The sequence below is a fragment of the Colias eurytheme genome, chromosome 11 (genome assembly GCF_061535395.1).
Source record: "Colias eurytheme isolate Ceu_HAF_F1 chromosome 11, ilColEury1 Martin Lab GWU primary, whole genome shotgun sequence".
Classification (NCBI taxonomy): Eukaryota; Metazoa; Arthropoda; class Insecta; order Lepidoptera; family Pieridae; genus Colias; species Colias eurytheme.
Window position 1 is genome coordinate 12,431,222 of NC_142990.1, and position 18,823 is coordinate 12,450,044.

An 18,823-nucleotide genomic window follows, 5' to 3' on the forward strand; every position below is an offset into this window, starting at 1 on the left:
CGTGATGCCTGCTCTGGTGAGACTCACTTCCGAGAGGAGGGCCTCCTTGATTTGCTTCACTTCTGCAGAGTGGGCCCTCTCCACTCGCACCAGCTCTTGTGCGTGGCGTGAGCGTTCTTTTTCAAGGTTGAATTTATGTCTCGAGCGTGGGTCCGCCAGAGACAAGACAGTTTCGTACAGCCCCTGCAAGCTGTTGAGGGCTACGGTCTTATTTTCCCTCTTCATATTACCGGCCGTCTCAAGTGATTCTTTGCCTCTGAGAAGCATGTCGTTTGCAACCTTTGTTGCCACGTCCATTTCCCCTCCTGTGCCCCTTTTGGGATACTTATAGAGGAGACTCACTCGCCTCTCGATGGATGTCTCGGATCCCACCGACGAGGTCTCCATCTCATCCTGGGTGCCGCCACCTGCAGCCTGTGAATCTGGCGTTTTGAGGTCGTCCATCTGTAATGCGGATGACTGTGGCGACGATTCCGGTTCCGGTAAAGGTGGTAGGGGCTTAGGAGCTGTTGTCTTAGATGTGGTTGGTGGCAGAGCCGTGGCTGCTCTCACCAGAGTCTTTTCGCGCAAAGTGCGCGTTGGCCTGCTAGGCGCCTCCGCGGCATGGTTGCGGGAAGTTTTAGCGGGTTCGCTTTTGCTTGACATTTTTATTAAAATATGTAAAAGTGAGTTTTAAAATATCTTAAAGTTAACTTAAAATTAATTAACTCTTTCAGTCACACTTTTAAATAGAGAATATTTTACAAACTTTCATGTTACTTTAAGGATCATTTACAACTAAAATTTCACAGAAAGTAAGAAAAAAAAATCTAGTTATGAAGGCTTTCAAGGAATGAGGTGGTTAGTGACACTAACCACCATGACTATTGATACAAACAAAACTATGATGAATTATATTTATTAATTATTAATATTATCAGTTATTATAAAGATTTTCATAAAATCCATGTAAAAATCACTTTTTATGAAAATCAGAAAAACATGTTTTTCCTTTACGTAAGCAAAGTGGCACTTTACATGTACTGCACTGCCATAAAGTACGCACTGGAGATATTTTAGTGCTGCATTTGCAGCATCTTCTCGAAGTACTTCTCTCTGGTTGATGGCGACTGCATTCTAGGCGAATTTCCTGAGGGACTGTAGGCTTATGACGTTTTATAAATGCAGGTCCTGGAGAAAAGGCCGTGGAACTACGGTTACTGTTTACTGATTCAGACCTTTGTTTGACATATGCTGGCGCCAGTAGACCCTGGTATACGCTTCGCCTGAATTCTTTCAGAGTCAATTTGTCAAGGTCCGGGCGTGCGGACTGAAGTTCTTTATAAATCAAAAAGGCGTTGACGACGCAACAATCAAGGAAATGAAAAAAAATCCTGTGCCACCACTTATGGGATTTTCTGTCAATAGCATAACTGCCTTTGAGTTGATCGAATTTGTCGAGAAAATTCATATTTGCGTTATAGTCTTTTACGGCTTCTGGACAGGACACTTCAACACTGGTACCATCGCGCTCCCTGCGGTTAACTTTACCGACATTCTTAGGGTCATGATAGTTTGACAAAATAAATACTGATCTCTTGTCTTTCCATTTCAACAAACATACGTTTGTGTCACTTATCCGGTAATCGTGTTCGCCTCTTTGCAAACGATTATCTTCTTTCAGCGTTAACCAAATAGCAAAACCGGTGTAACACTCTCCATGCATAGAATTTGATCGGTGAGTCCCACACTTTCAGAAAACTCACCTGGTATGTCCATCTTAAAACTCTTCTTCCATTTTGGAGCTTTGTTTGAATTTACAGTGTTGGACTCTGTAGAATCTAGATTCCGGCCTACTATTCGACGATTCCGGGGACCTGGTGATCTGTGATACCGGTAAAAACCCATTTCAGACACCAGCTCCTCCAACTCCAGCTTATTGTTTGATAATTTTGTATGCATGTAGATTAATTTATGTGATTGGGAATTGTGAGGAGAAATAAATAAATGATTTGATTTGATTTGATTGATTTGATACTAAGATAGACAAAGGGAGGTCATCATCGGGATCAAAATTATCATCATCGGAAACTTGAACTTCTCCAATCAAATCGCCTAATACCAACGGATTTGGCTGATCTTCTGTACCTGCCTCGTCGTCCTCATCGCTACAAATACTCTCGCTACCTGAAGGAAGGTCTTCCAACAAGTATTCTGCTATTTCTTTATCTTGCAGCCGGCGCGACATACTGTAATAAATACGAAAAAGACTCTTAAAGTTACATACAAACGTTTCATGTAACTTATGAACATAAACATTAAACACGCAGCAGTCACGGTGGTTAGTTTACTAACCACCATACTTTCGTTTTGAATACACATCGAGAACACAAAAGTATTAGTAATTTTATGTGAACACGTATAAAATACATATATGACAATACGCTGAGTAAAAAACATTAAAGAAAAATACTTACTTACCCCTTTTTCCGAATTTTGTTATCACACACGCAAATAAAAGCACGTTAGCCCAGTCTTCAATTCAACGAAAATGAACTGTCATTGATTCAAATATGTGGGCAGTTAGCCGTAACTTGTCAACGTCAAAGTCACCTTGCATAGTAATTCAACCGTTTGTCGCTAGATGGCGTGAGTGTTAAGTAAAAAAATTGCAAAGAGGTGGTTAGTGACACTAACCACCAAGACTGAAAGAGAGGTACTTATATAGTAGATGACGGGGACGCTGGTGTTGTGCGCCGGTGGCTGATGGTGACGAGTACAAATAAGTATTTTAAATAATGTACTGAAATTCTTTCTTTAGGTGATTTTTTATAATTTATCTCTGCCCTTTTTATTCTGTCGAATATGTCCTCTTGTTTACGAAGAAGTCCCTCATCATTTCTTGCCATTTCCGTTTTGAAATATTCTAAGTTCTAAGTATCGCGTTGTACGGGGTTGTAGGGCCCGTACAGAGTAAATAAAAGAATTTCATAATATAAAAGAATTATATTATGAAATTCTTTTATTTAAGAGTAAATAAAAGAATTTCAATAAAAGAATTCAATATTTCGCTGAATATCTTGATGCTGGTTGTTATAATTGAGAGACGAGACAGGGGTATTATTTGTAGAGCCACTCGGTAAGGAGATGTTTATGACATTGTTGATCTGAGATATCTTGGGCGATGCCGGCATGTAAGACTATATATTCAGATTATTCTCCCTTCGACTGTGAGAGACAACGAAGAAATCGGATGATTTTATAACGCATCCTTCTTCAATACTAAAGATTTCAGAGTAGTAGAGGCGTAATTTGATCATTGCATATAACTATTATGAAACATGGTTCACAACAAAAGAAAAAATATTTATTTAAGCTGCTTAGCTCCAACCATCTGTTCTTGCAAGCCGAAATTGTCGTTTTACATTTACTTTCCTTTGGCGTCGTTTCGCAAAAACTATAGTCGTCTTTAATAATATGTATAGACTTTCACTTATGAATAGTTGTCTTGATATTGTAATTGTTTAGGCTTGATTAAATCTTGTTTTCTTCGGGAAGACTCTAATGACATAAATTTTGTTTCAAGAAAATCTAGAAATTGTTGCTAAATCTCTAGGGTTCTTTAGCGACTCAATATAATCATGAGTGGGTGTCTGCATCCAATTTCTGCGATAGTATATATATATATCTGCACTATAAGAGGATCCCAAGACGTTATGTTAACCCCCATGGCTTTAATGGCATTGAGACACTCGTTGGTAGTGTCATGTATTTTCTTTATTTGCCCAGCTGACTGTTGTGTTGCCCACTAGGCATCGATAAAATAATTTGAATATGAGAGTTAAATATAATTCGCATATTATTATAACGATGGTTTAGAATATCCCAACAAAGATAGTTATCGGAACTTATGGTTAAGTGTTGTACTAATTACGACGCTTCTCCTCTCAATTTATTTTTTAAGTGTTGCATTTTCTGAGCATTCGGTAATGAATTATTGCTATGTATGGTTTCATTGAACAAATCCTTAAAAGATATCCATTGCTGGAAATTTCCGCTGAACGTTAGTATGTCCAAATGCGGCGTTGATTTCTCTCTAAATGAGACCGAGTTCATTTTATTATTTACTGCCTTCAATCATTTTAACTCGCGATAGCTCAGTATCCAGTTTCATCACCTCCTCAAGTACGCTTGGTATCTCAAGTATCTGCACCTGTCTACTGTATAAATCCCAAAAATGCCACAATAAGAGTTTTGAAATAAAACACTAGAGGGCGTATCAATCGTATATTATCAACAACAATAATGTTATAATACGGTTTTAATAAAACATTTCGATAGCGCCATCTAAACAACTTGTGACGCCATCTATTGCATTGTGACTTAACAACTTAACTTAACTTAGGATTTAACATCTACAATGCAATGTATTGCCACAGGTGCACAGGTCTACGGAACCACACACGCGAACGTACAAGGGTCCCGCTTTACGGTTGCTCGAAGGACCAGAATGTACGGGCCTATCCCGTACTTGTATATAATTAATAAATATAATTAGAAATAAAAGAATCATTAAACTATTGAAACTTGTATTAAACGGAAACTTGTAATAAAATGGATGAGTCACGCGAGGTACTCTTAATGACCGTCGACGATGAACTGATTTGAATATAATATAAAGTTTAAAATATTGGAAACTTTTTGAGTTACGCAATAAGCAAAGCACCTTATTGCACTTTGGACGTGCTTGCTCGTACAAAGTACATTTTCAAATTTTCATTTTATTCAATTTTTTTCAACATCAATACAGTAAGCTGTTCACATAAAAGTTTTAACGTTTACTGCCTGTCTGTACGGTTCGTACACCTGGGGATGCTGCCGGTAATAATTAAAACTAAGCTACTAAGATTAGGCTTTAATATTGCTATGCTTTGCTATAATGCTATTAGCACACGTACGCGACACAGGACGTTTTTACGTGGACGTATATGGAAAATGAATATGCATTTACTTGCTCTTTGTTTCTGTTTTTTGTTCTTCCCCTTGGTTTTTTTGGAAATTTAGTTGATAATTTTTCGACACTCTACGTTGGGGGTTGGGATAAATTATATTCAAGATTGAGATATATAGAGATATTTATTTCTTCACTATGAACTGATGGGATGAGATGAGATTGGGATTTATGATGGAGTTCCGCCCGGTGCGGATTCCTATTGCGAACTACTATGTTAAAATAATTAATTCATTATAATAAAAGATGCAACATCGACGGATTGTATTTCGGGAATTTGCATTGTCTGTACGATTAGGTACTTAATCGTACACTCTAGCAATATATTTATTTTTATTTATTTATTTGTATAAGAACATAACAGTCATACATGATTTAATATAATAAAGTTCTAAAATTCACTACGACCACACAACATGTTCTATTATTAAAAAAAGAAAAACAGCATATAAAAAAGAAAACAAGCCTCACGCAAATGAACTAACTAATCTTAATCTTAAAATAATAAATAAAGCCTACATTTCATTACAAACTTAGAAAAGTAAATAATTTAAATTATACATAAGTTACACATTAGCTACATAAAATGATATTTCTTAATTTATTTCTATAACTAGGTATTACAAGAACATTGAAAAATATCCATGTCTAATAATTTATCATTATAAAATTTGGCTGCTCTTTTTAAAAAGGCATTCAAATGTGTATTTGCAACGTGAGGAAATTCTGCGAATTCTGAATTTTATTTTTTCCAATAACAAGCTTGAATCAGTCATGCAATGCATGATCTTATAAAGAAACATCAAACAACATAATTTTTAACTCGTAGGTCTGAAGGTTATTCCTACAAAAATGCAAAGTTACGAAGTTTAAGTCTTTAAAATATTAGTTTGTATCATGATTATTTTAGTAATGGCGATGTTATTTTATAAATTAAATAGCATCGCTATTACGCAGGCCATCCATAGCATTCTCGAGGAGCGTGCAGGTCCGATGGCGGGTGCGTTGCGCGCGTTCCACAGCAGCGGGGCTGTGGCGGGCGCCGCGCTGCTGCCGCGCCGCGCGCCGCACTGCGCCGCGGAGGCGCGCCTCATACACGCGCTCGCGCAGTGCCCTGCACAGCCCGCCCGTGCACTCGCCATGGTAAGTGACGCTCCATAGTGTTAGTGACACTCCACAGCGTGAGTGATGCTGCACAGCCTGCCCGCGCGCTCGCCATGGTAAGTGACGCTCCACAGACTGAGTGGCGCTCCACAGCGTTAGTAACACTCCATAGCATGAGTGACATACACGCGCTCGCGCAGCAACCTGCACAGGACGCCCGCGCGCTCGCCATGGTAAGTGACGCTCCACAGCCTGAGTGAGCGAGTAGCTGAGTGACGCTGCATACTCAAACTCAAACTCCACCATTATCAAAACTTTTATAACTACCATTACCACCATCACTTTCATCATAAGCATCATCATCACAATCATTAAATAATATTATAACCTATGTTATTATGATAATAATTACTACAGACTGTCATCGTTGTTATTACCAAATTTCATCGTCCAGTCAAACGTTTTCAATGAAATTGTAATAATTTCTCCCCCAAATTGTTGTCCTTATGATATGCAATAGTAAATTTTATAATAAAAAAGCTAATTGCAATAAGATTGCGTATGTATTGTTGCGTATATATTGTTATTAATTGGTATTATAAATTCGATAACATCACTCATTATAATGAGAAACTAATATTAATTATAATTTAGGTGCCCCGAAACACACGTCTGCTCTACTTACACTCGTATCAATCTCTCATTTGGAACAAAGTTGTATCCGAGAGGTTAAAGCGCTTCTCGTATAAGCCGGCGGTCGGGGATTTGGTGCCGCTCGAAGAAATTGAAGAAGGTAAGAAAGATATTCATATTTAAGACAAAGTTATTTAACTATATTCGAACTTGAAAGACAGAAAAAGATATGAGTTATAATGAATGAATGAATGAAAAATTCTTTATTGCACACAAAAATATTGCTTATCGCTATAAGCGATATCTGCCAGACAACCCGCAAAACCATAAGGATTACAAAATATTTTATGGTGATGGTGAATTACATTTAGGTACATTTTGCTTTAAAAATTGAATAAAATTTATAAATAATTATGTCGATGAGTTATAATATAATATCATCAAAAATTATTACTTGATGGACCAAACATCTTGCAATGGATATTGGCTTATAACAACGCATATAATGGCCATTTTACAAGCCAATTATGGTTTGAACAACGCTATAATTTTTATGGACATTTACGATAAAGTATCAAAACCATTGGACCGCCTCCTTGGTACAGTGGTTGACGCGTGAGCGTAGCGGGGTCCTGGGTTTGATTCCCGGTGGAGACGAAGAAAAAAAATATCTCGGTCTGGTAGGACACAGAAGGCTGATAACCTACTTGTCCCTGAAGAAAATCGATCAGTGAAACAGATGTATAAGGGCCGGCGCCCACTGCCGGCACGGCACGGCATGGCACGGCAGAGCATCCCGCGGCGTGCAATGGCATCCCGCGGCGTGCAGTGGCATCCCGCGGCATTCAGTGACATGCAGTAGCATCCTGCTAAAAGCCCAGCCACTCTGGCATCCATCAGTTTTGCTCCGCGCTAATGCTGCATAAGTTTCAACCTTATTTCAACTAGCTAGTAATCATAATTCCTCGACCCCAAAGTGACGCATACGCATCGCGGGATGCAATGGCGCGCCGCGACATTCCTTGGAATGAAACAGCAAGACACGTCATGCCACCGCATCCCGCGGCGTGCCGCGTCATGCTGCAGCATTCTGCAACACGTCGCGGCATCGTGGCATCGAAATAAAGTAACTTGAATTCTAAACTGATTGAAATAAGATTCAAAATAACTTCATTAGTAATAAAACCTCTGCCCTGCCATGCCATGCCGTGCCGGCAGTGGGCGCCGGCCCTTATGCATCTGTCCCTTACCCCACTTGGGGACATGGGACTTCACAAACAAAAATCAAAACCAATACTTAATATACGTATTTATCATTCCAGATACAGTAGAGGAAGATGACTCTAGCACATTAGACGACATAGAGCAAGAGGAACTAGAGAAAACAGAGAAGAAAGAGGAAAGAAATGTTCCCAAAAAGATCCCTCGAGTCAAAATATTAACTCAAGAAGATATAGATAGTGGGAAATATACCATTTTCGATATTGTTCTACCTTTGCCCGGACATAGTGTGGAATATCCCCCTAATGTAAAGGAGTATTATGAAGAATTACTCACTAAAGATGGTCTGACGTTGAAAATGAAACATAAGATTAAGTAAGTGCTTTTGTTACCTAGAAGTTAAGGATATTTGTAAGCTTATACTAAGGTGATTACAATTTTTAGTGTGTTGCCAATGCAGGGAGATAAGTTTCTTATTTGTTTTTTTTAATAACATTTGAAAGTGAAGTCCGTTTTCCCCTGAGTGGCGTATAGGGCAGATGCATTATACATCTATTACATTGATCGATTTTCTCTATTGGCAAGTAGGTGGGTCAGCCTTCTGTATCCTACCTAACCTAGATATTTTTTCTTCGTCCCCATCAGGAATCGAACCTAGGACAAAGTACGAATTAGGCGTATAAAAAACCATAAAAAACTACACAATCAATTCTACATAAATACGTTGTTGGTAACTAGGCTACGAGCCTAGTTACTAGGTTGATCCAAAAGTAATGATAATTGGGTATTTCCTGTGCACATAAAAATATAAAATAATTATTTTTTGCTTGCTCATGTACTCACTAAGTTATCACAAAAAAATCATATCAACAGGCCACGTTTCCAAGTATTTACATTAATTTGAATGTGAACCGTGGGTGCCAGAATGTTTCCCGACGAAAAGAAGAAACAACGATTCGACATTTAGAGGGTGAATTTCCAAATTTTTTATGAGATCAGGATAATTTTTTGTCACGATTTGTGATCATGGACGTTACCCGGGTTCACCATGTTTATGCTGAAACCAAGAAACAATTAATCTCCTGGATGCGAGCTTCCAAAGTGACGATGAAGAAATTCAAAGTGAAAATTAGTGGGGTAGATTAAAGCGGTAGTTTTTTGGGACGCTGAAGGAATAATTATGGTGGGATATTTTAAGAAGGTAGCCACTGTATTGGGCTCTTACTACACATACCAAATTAAAAGATTGCAGTAGGTTAGTAAGGAAAAGAGACATGGCAAAATGCGGGCTTGAATGCTGTTTCACCCAGACAACGCACCAGATCACAAAGCGTCAGTTGCAATGGCTGCCATTCAAAAATCGGCATTCCAAATGCTTGAACACCCACCCTGTTTGTTAGATCTAGCTCCTAGTTATTTCTATCTCTCTCCTCGGCACAAGAAACACCTTCGAGGCAAAAAATTTTAAGACGACAGCGAAGTGATGGCCGCAGTAGAGGGGTTTTTGTGGATGAAGTCAAAGTTTTTTTTTTTTAAGTTTAAGAAAAAAATATCGATGTATATTATCTAGTTAGAAGACTATCTAGAGGAATACATAATAATTTTAACTGTAATGACCTTGTTTAATATTGATTATCATTACTTTTGGATCAACCCATGTACCAACAACAGATTGATTAATAGATTATAATATAAATTTTATTTCTTTTTAAGCAATTACATAGCTTCTATCGCGGGCCTTGAGCGCGGGGACCGAATCGAGAAATTCCGTAACGAAAAAAACCTCACGCTCCCCACGGGGACGGGCGCGGAGGTGTGGCTTGAAGGCATAGCATGCAATAGCTTTACCGCGGCAGTCCCCGAGTGACACACGTCTTTTTTTATCACAATTTTTTTTAATTATACCTAATATATTATTATAACAGGGAATATTCACTATGTGGTGGCTACAGACACGCGCTAGTTCGTGCTCGGTCCGTGAGCTGGCGGTCGGTGAGATATGACGATCCGTTCGCAGATCTTTTTCTGTCGGATGCTGATGAAATTGCGGGGAAAAAGGACACTGGGGAGGTGAAAGGTTAGTGTTTTGGTTGTTTTTTATATATAAAACTAGCTTTCCGCCCGCGGCTTCGCCCGCTTTGTCTGAAGCATAATAAATTATATACCTAAATTAAATTAATTATATACCTAAAATAAATTATATACCTTCCTATTGAATCTCTCTATCTATTAAAAAAACCGCATCAAATTCCGTTGCGTAGTTTTAAAGGTTTAAGCATACATAGGGACATAGGAACAGAGAAAGCGACTTTGTTTTATACTATGAGTGATTCGGTTTAATATACGAGACGAGAGTTAACAACGAATCAATTATTTGGATATTGTGCTTTTTAATTATAAACGACATTTTTATTGTGAACGTTGCTCGAACGCAGAGAAGTTTCTATGATATTTTTTTAATATACTCGACTCTTTAATGCAAGATATAAAATCGTTGGCTCACTAGTATAGATAACAAATTTATTTCAAATAACATTTAAAACACAATGCCACCATTTATTTCAGTAACAATCATGAATTCCTTGTTTCCATACATTGTTGTAGCACAAACTGATAAAAACATAGTGCATTCAACTTAATACCGAATGTTATACATCAAAATTATATTCGTTTTAAATATTTAACTAAAACTATATTAATTTCTTCTCCAGATGGCAAATACAAGGCGCTTCTCATAACAATGATATTACCAACCAGTGTCTACGCTACTATGGCATTACGAGAACTACTCCGAGTCGATACTTCCTCCGACACACAAGCTCAACAGAACAACTATCACAAAAAGCATAATATCAACGAAGTTAATATCAAACAAGAAAATGTCAACGAAGCAAACTTCAAACGGGAAAATGTCAGCGAAGAAAATTCCAAACCAGAAAATGTCAAACAAGAAAATTCCAAACAAGAAAATTCCAAACCAGAAAATGTCAAACAGGAAAATAATGTCAAGAAAGGAAATGAGGATGGTGCGGAAAAGAGGAAAGGTGAAGATGATAGTGAGAATGGTGATTGTAAGAAAGCTAAGATGAATGATGGATAAAATATTAAAGAAATTTTGCTGTTTTATTTTGACTCTTTTTAAATGATAATCAAGATAATCGTTATATAGGTGGTTTAAGAATTTATATTCCTATGACTTCTCTGTGTATAAATATTTCTAATTTAGCTTTATGTGAAATTCCTTTTTTAGTCGGATTTTATTCAAAAGATTTAATTTTAGAAATAGTCTAACTATTTATGAGATGTATGAACTATTTATGAGATATATGAATTTCTCTTAAAATTACTAATCTTTGCTATGAATGAGTTTATAGTTAGGAACTACTTATTTCTGTAGTTTTGGAGTCACTAAAATATAAGTAGGTAAATTTAAGAAATAAGGTGAAATAAAATAACAATATATCTCTTATTATATTTATTAGTTCTCTTAATAGTTTAATCTTTGGTAAATTGTGCTTAAGTCAACATTATACTTAAGTATTACTACAACTAATAATAATAACAACGTTTTTCTCACAAATGCAATCATCGTGTCATTCATTTTCTATAAATATGGACCTAATAAACATATTCATATTAATTCTTAGCGTGAACATTAATAATAATATAATATTAGTCATTTACACATTTAATAATAGAAATCTATGAACCGATTTAATTAGAAAATATCTATTCACTTCAAACGAGGACAGATAGTATAGGGACCCATTTTCTATTTCGTAAATCAGATATAGGTATTACATTATAACATATCAGACAAACAATAATTATAACGAAAAGGTAATTTCATATCATATAATGCATCAAACAAACATAATCAATGCATCAAACAAACATAATCAGCTTAGCCGTTAGGGAACACACAATACAAAGAGTAACAACATACATATACCTAGGCCAAACCATACAACTGGAAGGGGATGGGCAGACAGATGAAATAGACAGAAGAATACAACTAGGTTGGGCGGCTTTCAGTAAACTTGCCGATATCCTTAAAAACCAGAAGATCCCACTATTTCTCAGGCGGCGAATGTTCGATCAATGCGTCACACCTTCAATCACATACGGTGCAGAAACGTGGACATTGACTAAAAAAGTTACTCACAAACTGCAAGTAGCTCAACGTTCAATGGAGCGTGCCATGCTCGGAATCTCCCTTTTAGACCACATACCAAATAGAACTATCAGAAAACGTACAAAGGTTACTGATATTGTTCTCAAAGTATGCCAACTCAAGTGGAGATGGGCAGGCCACATGTGCCGAAGGAGCGACGGACGATGGGCGTTGAAAGTGGCGGAATGGAGACCATGGAGTGGTAGACGTAAGCCAGGCAAACCGAAAGCACGGTGGTCAGACGATATTTCTAAAACAGCGGGTAAATCTTGGATGCGTCTGGCCAAAGACCGAAAAGAATGGAAAAAACATGAGGAGGCCTATACCCGACTATGGGTGAATTAAGGCTTGAAAGAAGAAAGAAGAAACATAATCAACAATTACTAACATGACTATTTTCATTTTTAATTTATCACAACATATGGTACCTAGTTAATTTTAGGTTTCAATTTCAATAAAATTACAACCTACACATTAGAATTGCACTAAATTATTTCTTATAACCCGTCCGAAAGTCCTGTAACTTCGCAAAGGGCCACTGCGCTACACTCTTGGCCCCGCTATGGGACTGCAAATGTGCCCGCAGTTCCCCCGGCGTGGGGAACGACCGGGGACACCATGTGCATTTGTGGGGCTTGTTCTGAAAGACAATAAAAAAAAGATAAATAATATTATCGTAAAATATTTTTTTATTATTAACTAGCTTTCCGCCCGCAGCTTCGCCCGCTTTGTCTAAAACATAATAAATATACTAAGCCTTCCTCTTGAATCACTCTATCTATTAAAAAAAATCGCATCAAAATCCGTTGCGTAGTTATAAAGATTTAAGCATACATAGGGACAGAGAAAGCGACTTTGTTTTATACTATGTAGTGATTAAAAATGGACACATCGTTATAAATATTTGTGATGATGAAAATTGTAAGATAATTTATACCTATGAATACCATTAAACATTTCATTTTTCTTATTTTGCTAAAGTATATACGAAATAGTACCTAATTCATAATTTGATTTGTGTTCATTGTTAATTAAGATTGCTGAAAACTTACAACGTAACAAAACTAAGTAACGATTGATAATCTATTGTATCGGACAATATAATCGAAAAACATTAGTGAGGTAAAGTTAAAAAGGTAACCTTTGTATGTGTCATTCGATGGTAGTAAAGATTGGAACTCGCTGTGAAGCATTTTCCGCACTCCGGACACTTGTGTGGCTTTTCACCTGCAAATAATATAAAATTTTAATTTTAGGTAACTACTTAAATATTATACATATACCTAGTAAAATTATTATTTTTTAATGTGAAAAGGGAAGCGATTATCCCTCGAAGGTACATGTTCTCTGATCTCTCTATAACGCTTGTATTGTAGGTACACGTTAGGGAACAAAAACCATAGATAAACTTAAACATTCCTCACAACTGGATATAGTGAACTAACGATCGAAATTAATATTAACTTGATAACCCAGCGAGCTTCGTATCACCCGTAATTTTTTTCAAACCGTTTAAAACTTCTCTGAATTACGATGGACATTCAAAATCATCTAAATCGGCCCAGCTGTTCTTGAGGTTTAACGAGACTAGCCAATAGCAATTGATTTTTATGTATGTAGATAAATATTAAAAAAAAAAAAATATAATAATAATAAAAGGTTACCGGTGTGAATTCTTCTGTGAGTGTTGAGAGAGCTGGACGTGCTGAAACCTTTGCCGCAAATATTGCACACGTGGGGCTTCTCTCCTGAAATAAATATATAAATTAATCCTATTTGAATTATATTTCCACTCAAATATATCTTCTAACATTTTAATTTAGAAAGTGACTCTGTTTGTTCGTCTGTTATCCTTTACGCCTAAATTGCTAAACCGATTTGGATGAAATTAAGAATTTCAAGTCTTTACTAGACTTGAAAATGAGATAGGAAAGGCTAATTTTTGACATAAAAAATAAATTTTAAATGAGTGAATAGATTTCAATATTTGTGTGGAATACATGCTGCAAATTCGACATTTGCAAGGGAATCATAACCTACAGGGTATATAACCTACATCACATGAACATAGAATTTTGAAATTTGGTACAAAGCAAGTACAGATAAAGGAAATATTGCTAAAAGCATAGTAACAACATAATATAATAAAAAAGGGTTTGTTCGGTCCGGAGCCCTCGGTGCGCGCGTCCAACTCGCACTTCTAAAACTGCATGGCTTGTTTTTAGTAACATACAATGTAGGATGAATTCATGACCTACCAGTAAAACAGCACACACTATTCGCCATATAACATTAGTATTTACCGGTATGAGTACGCATATGCCTCTTGAGCAGCGACGGCCTATCAAACGTCTTGAAGCACACTTCACAAGGCAGCACACTCTTAGGTTTCATGCACACTGCCTTATCCAACTTATTCGTACTTTCGTACAACTTCATCAAGTGATCGTTGAGACCGCATAAGAATTTGAAATCGACGATTTTTAGGTTTGACGTTTTCGTTGATAAATCGAGGGGCTCTGATTGGTTCATGGTTTTAATTAATGGTTTAAGTAATTAATGTGGTTGTTTGTTATTAATGAAAAATGTTTTTAGGAGATCTTTGTTTCAATTGTTCATCCAGAAAAGTTAGTTCTTAATTTTAACGTTTGTAGTTGAGTTCTGTTTTAAATTTGAAGTTGGTTAATAATGATTTGGTTAAAAGTTGTTTAATTAGTTATGTATTAGTTAATACTTATGAACGTATTCCACTCGACATTATTAACATAAATGATCGATTACGTTTTTCTTTTACACGAATTATCTATTCCATTATTAGATAAGAATGATATTTAACAAGATTTCCTTCCAATTTTCCACTGATAACTGCAGTGGGCATTTGAGGATAGTCCCTTAAATAGCTGAAGGGTATTTGTATCGGATTGAGTAAGGTATTGAGGTGACAACAATAAGGTTTACAGCTCGCACTAATCGTCGTGATTTGACTGTTTTTTATGTAACATGGAGCTAGGAAAATCGTTTGGAATGGATATGTTTATCCTTATTTCGAATGTTCACGTTTTCTTATTGTTAAACCGATATTTGACGTACGCGTAGTCTGTGTTCTTTTGCTAAATTTCATTTGCTACACAAACAACCTGTTAAACGTTAATCGTTATTTACTTTTACTAAAAATGTAGAATTTCCCGGTACATCTTAGAATTAAGACTGGTACGTAATAAAGTTCATATACAAGATTATGGAGTTAAATGAATAAGGTTAAAACGAAACATACCTATCTGCTACATGTTTTTAACGTATTTGTACATAATATTTTTTCCACCGATATTCATATACTTACCGTTAGTTTATAATTTCTGGAAGCTAGATTTAAACGAAAAATGCAAATAAAATAATAAATCAAAACACATCCAAAAAATCGTATTCAAATGTGATGTATTGAAGAAAACGTAATCGGTTATAGAGGTGACGAAGCACGGCCTGTTTGAATTGGAGCTTTGTACGGCGACCAAACGAGCCCTGTCTGCCCGTACCATTATACTGTAGGGTGACTGTGTAGTGGGATTTTCTTGGACTTTATAATTTTCATACCACCGTGTCATGTATTTCGCTCTCGTCAAGATATTGTATTAATACAGATAGATTCATTTCATCTTCTATCGGAAAGATAGCCATTAAATGTAAAAAAATTCTTTCCGAGTCTAATAATTCGACAGTGTTCATTTAATTAAAGACTTATAATAATTGTTCATTTGTTTATGCTTTTTAATCTTTTTATGTCAAGATGCATTGGAAATAAAAAATGGCCCTAAGCTTTCGTAACATTACATTTGCCTATAACCTGTCCTACGTATGTGTGGAAATATAAGCTATACAACTTACTATTAAGGTGATGAATTAATTTTTCTAACATTTACGGCCCTTTTTAAACCTTCGTAATTTTTATATTATTAAAGTTGTCGTGATGAAAATTCTTGACAAGAAAGTTCAATAGTAACACAATACGTCTACCGTTTTAGAAACATGATTCCATGATATTTTCTCGATAGAAAAAAAATACAAAGTTCTCATTGTTATTTTTTTTAAATCTCTGGCATCTTCAAAATAACAAACGTAAAGTTACGACTTTTTGGATATTAACTATAAAATATACAACCTATACGTCTACCGTTTTAGAATTTTGAAATATGCGATGGTTTTGAAATAAACAAGAAATACTTGAAATTAGCGCGCGACCAGCCAATATAGCGAGAGCCGCCCTGTACCTTCCTACCCCGATCGCTGCACGAGTCATTCCCGCTACGGCCGTCACACGGGGAACTTGTGTCGCTCGCGCCATCGTAAAAAAGGGTGACAACACAATAAGACAAAATGAGACAAATGGGGACAATAAAGAAAATAAGAAGAAGAAACATAAAGGTTGGAGGAAAAAGAATGCTTACAATTGGAACAAATTAATGAAGTAAGTTGGTTTTATTTTAAATTTGATGATAATTGTATTATAGACAATGTTTGATATGTACCCCTGTTTTAAGTACATAACGAATGTGTAAGATTTTTTTCATTTATAGCATAGATAATCTTTTCAGAAATCCGGAATCCAGAAGGAAAATAAACCCACTGATTGTTCACAATGTGAACCCACTCCTTCGTAAGTACCTTTATTCAGTCAAAAATGTATGTTATCAACGCTCTACTGGTTTTATCGCATGATTCCATTTTTAGCAAAAAGCAACAAAGTGCAAAGAAATAAAAAATCATGGTGAACTTAGTGGAAGTATGGTGGCCGTAATATGGAACAGGAGCTCATTGGAGTAGTATTATATTTAAAAAAATACGAAAAAATTTCAAGAATTACATTTGTTAGTAGGTGGTAGATAAGTATGTTGTATAAATAATTTGATGTTGATATTTATTTCATTTATACTTACTACACCTGTGCGGGAAATTGCTTAGTACTAAAACAGGTTTATATTCATATTTACATAGTAATGTGAGTTTTCATTTCGAAAAATTTTGTGTAAGTATATTAAATTGAGTTCCTGGGTGATCTGGAAACACAATTGGGCCCGGAAGATGGCGCTGCAGTCACTCCTCCTAATCACATGAACCGATTTGGATGAATATTTGTGTGCACATTTCATTGTTGTGGGATGATTGGTTGATTCGTTTTCACATTAGCTAATATTATGTATTTTTGTTGTAAACTTAATTTAATGTTTATAATACATTATTATTGGTATAAATAAGCCAGTGTTCGTCTCATATTGCTGTACCTGCCTACCTACCCTACCAGGGCCTAACTTTGTTCTGGCTATTTTATTTTGATTATTTGTAATGAATAATTACAATTATAATAGAGTGCAAAAAATAAATACATGCGTCAATATATTTTGTGTTTTTTTTTAAACAATTTTTTTATTTAAAAAAATATCATTCCGACCGCGGCTTTGCCCGCGTGGAATTAGGTTATATCGTGAATCCTGTTTTTTCCCACAGAAGTGTTCAGTTCGGATAAAAAGTATCCTATGTGTAAATCCAGGCAATTAGCTATATTTTATCAAAATTGGTAATGTAGTCTTGACGTGATTAAGTAACAACTAACAAAAAAATATACAAATTAACATCCAAAGTTTCGCATCAGTTTTACTGTATTAGTGATATCTTCCACTGTTGACTTTGACTGAGAAGAATTAGGGTTTATAACTTCTTTCAGAAATAGTACCTTTCATTTCTGGGCATGATGTAATATCTACGTCAGCATCAAATTCTATCTAAATCAATTCAGTAGTCCGCGTTATTGAGTACCATTTCATTTTTTCAGAGTAACAATATTTTTTGTTATTTTAAAGATTATTTATAACCTGTATTATTTTGTAATAAAGTAAACATTACGAAATGATAATAATTATTAATAATGTCTAAGTAGTTGTTAAAAAGAAGATTATTTGTTTATAAGCAAGAAAATAAAACCAATAAATCAACAATTAAATAAATGTATGACAATATTATAACTGTATGACGACTCCATACATGTTTGTCCCGAGTCGGCCAGCGGCAGCGCGGCGAGTTTGCAAGAATGACTTCGCGCACACCCGCGTTCGCGATAGCGAGCTATTAGACTCCGCCCGCCAAGCAGTGGATTTTTTTTTGTGTATCGTCTTAATTATACTTACTTCTGCCGTGGTTTTGCGGTCTGCATGTGAAACCGGTAAAACGGGAGGCACAGCTTACGAAAAACGTTTGTCCCAACGCAAAGCGAAGACGATTAATCTATTTACTGTGTTAAGAATCAAGATCACTAACAGGCAATAAATAAATTGGGAAGTGCAATATAATAGAATTAATATTAAATTATTAATATTAAGATAAGAATATATCCAAATTTCCCCCAATACATGGTCACCGTCCCACCTGTACAACGTTTTTGTGCGTTCACAATACACCAAATTTCCGATTACCAAACGTTGTGGGTATACCCATTGTGCGATGACAGATTGATGGTTAGCGATATACTTGAAATATGAAACTTATTGCTTATTGCACGCCTCATAAGCGAAGCGTTGAGGTGGGTACTACTGTCACTTCGCGCAAAACATCTGATTTTTCAAACTTAAAATGTCTTTATGTATCATACATTGCACTTGTAAGATAATACATACACACACATATTAAGAAAAAACACTATTTTTAACGTTCAT

At 35.9% G+C, this 18,823-nt stretch overlaps 2 protein-coding genes and 1 long non-coding RNA gene across 3 annotated transcripts in view; 2 read left to right on the forward strand and 1 right to left on the reverse strand.

Annotated features, from left to right (window-relative positions):
- Pus7 (pseudouridine synthase 7) overlaps positions 1 to 11,048 on the forward strand; it is a 42,152-nt gene extending 31,104 nt beyond the window's left edge. The window contains exons 7-11 of the mRNA XM_090107120.1: positions 5,948 to 6,133; positions 6,749 to 6,887; positions 8,050 to 8,323; positions 9,874 to 10,025; positions 10,660 to 11,048. Coding sequence (XP_089963246.1) covers positions 5,948 to 6,133; positions 6,749 to 6,887; positions 8,050 to 8,323; positions 9,874 to 10,025; positions 10,660 to 11,048 — 1,140 coding nt within the window. The remainder of the gene's footprint in view (positions 1 to 5,947; positions 6,134 to 6,748; positions 6,888 to 8,049; positions 8,324 to 9,873; positions 10,026 to 10,659) is intronic.
- Positions 11,049 to 12,607: 1,559 nt separating this feature from the next.
- On the reverse strand, positions 12,608 to 14,654 carry LOC149904934 (uncharacterized). Its single transcript, XM_090107121.1, has 4 exons — positions 14,426 to 14,654; positions 13,787 to 13,894; positions 13,264 to 13,349; positions 12,608 to 12,762 (listed from the first exon to the last, which is right to left on the reverse strand). The coding sequence occupies exons 1-4, from the start codon at positions 14,652 to 14,654 to the stop codon at positions 12,613 to 12,615; spliced, it is 573 nt and encodes a 190-aa protein (XP_089963247.1). The 3' UTR covers positions 12,608 to 12,612.
- A 1,647-nt stretch (positions 14,655 to 16,301) lies between these two features.
- LOC149904935 (uncharacterized) lies at positions 16,302 to 18,277 on the forward strand. Its single transcript, XR_016457239.1, has 3 exons — positions 16,302 to 16,584; positions 16,712 to 16,773; positions 16,848 to 18,277. It is a non-coding gene; the product is annotated as an uncharacterized LOC149904935 (long non-coding RNA).
- The last annotated feature ends 546 nt before the right edge of the window (positions 18,278 to 18,823 follow it).

Bases quoted from the DNA above. Each gene is read 5' to 3' on its own strand.
- LOC149904934 (XM_090107121.1), bottom strand. From the start codon at position 14,654: ATGAACCAATCAGAGCCCCTCGATTTATCAACGAAAACGTCAAACCTA. The intron at 13,895-14,425 runs GTAAATACTAAT...TAATTCAAATAG, and splicing joins GCATATGCGTACTCATACCG to GATTAATTTATATATTTATT. The intron at 12,763-13,263 runs GTTACCTTTTTA...ATTGTCTTTCAG, and splicing joins ATCGAATGACACATACAAAG to AACAAGCCCCACAAATGCAC.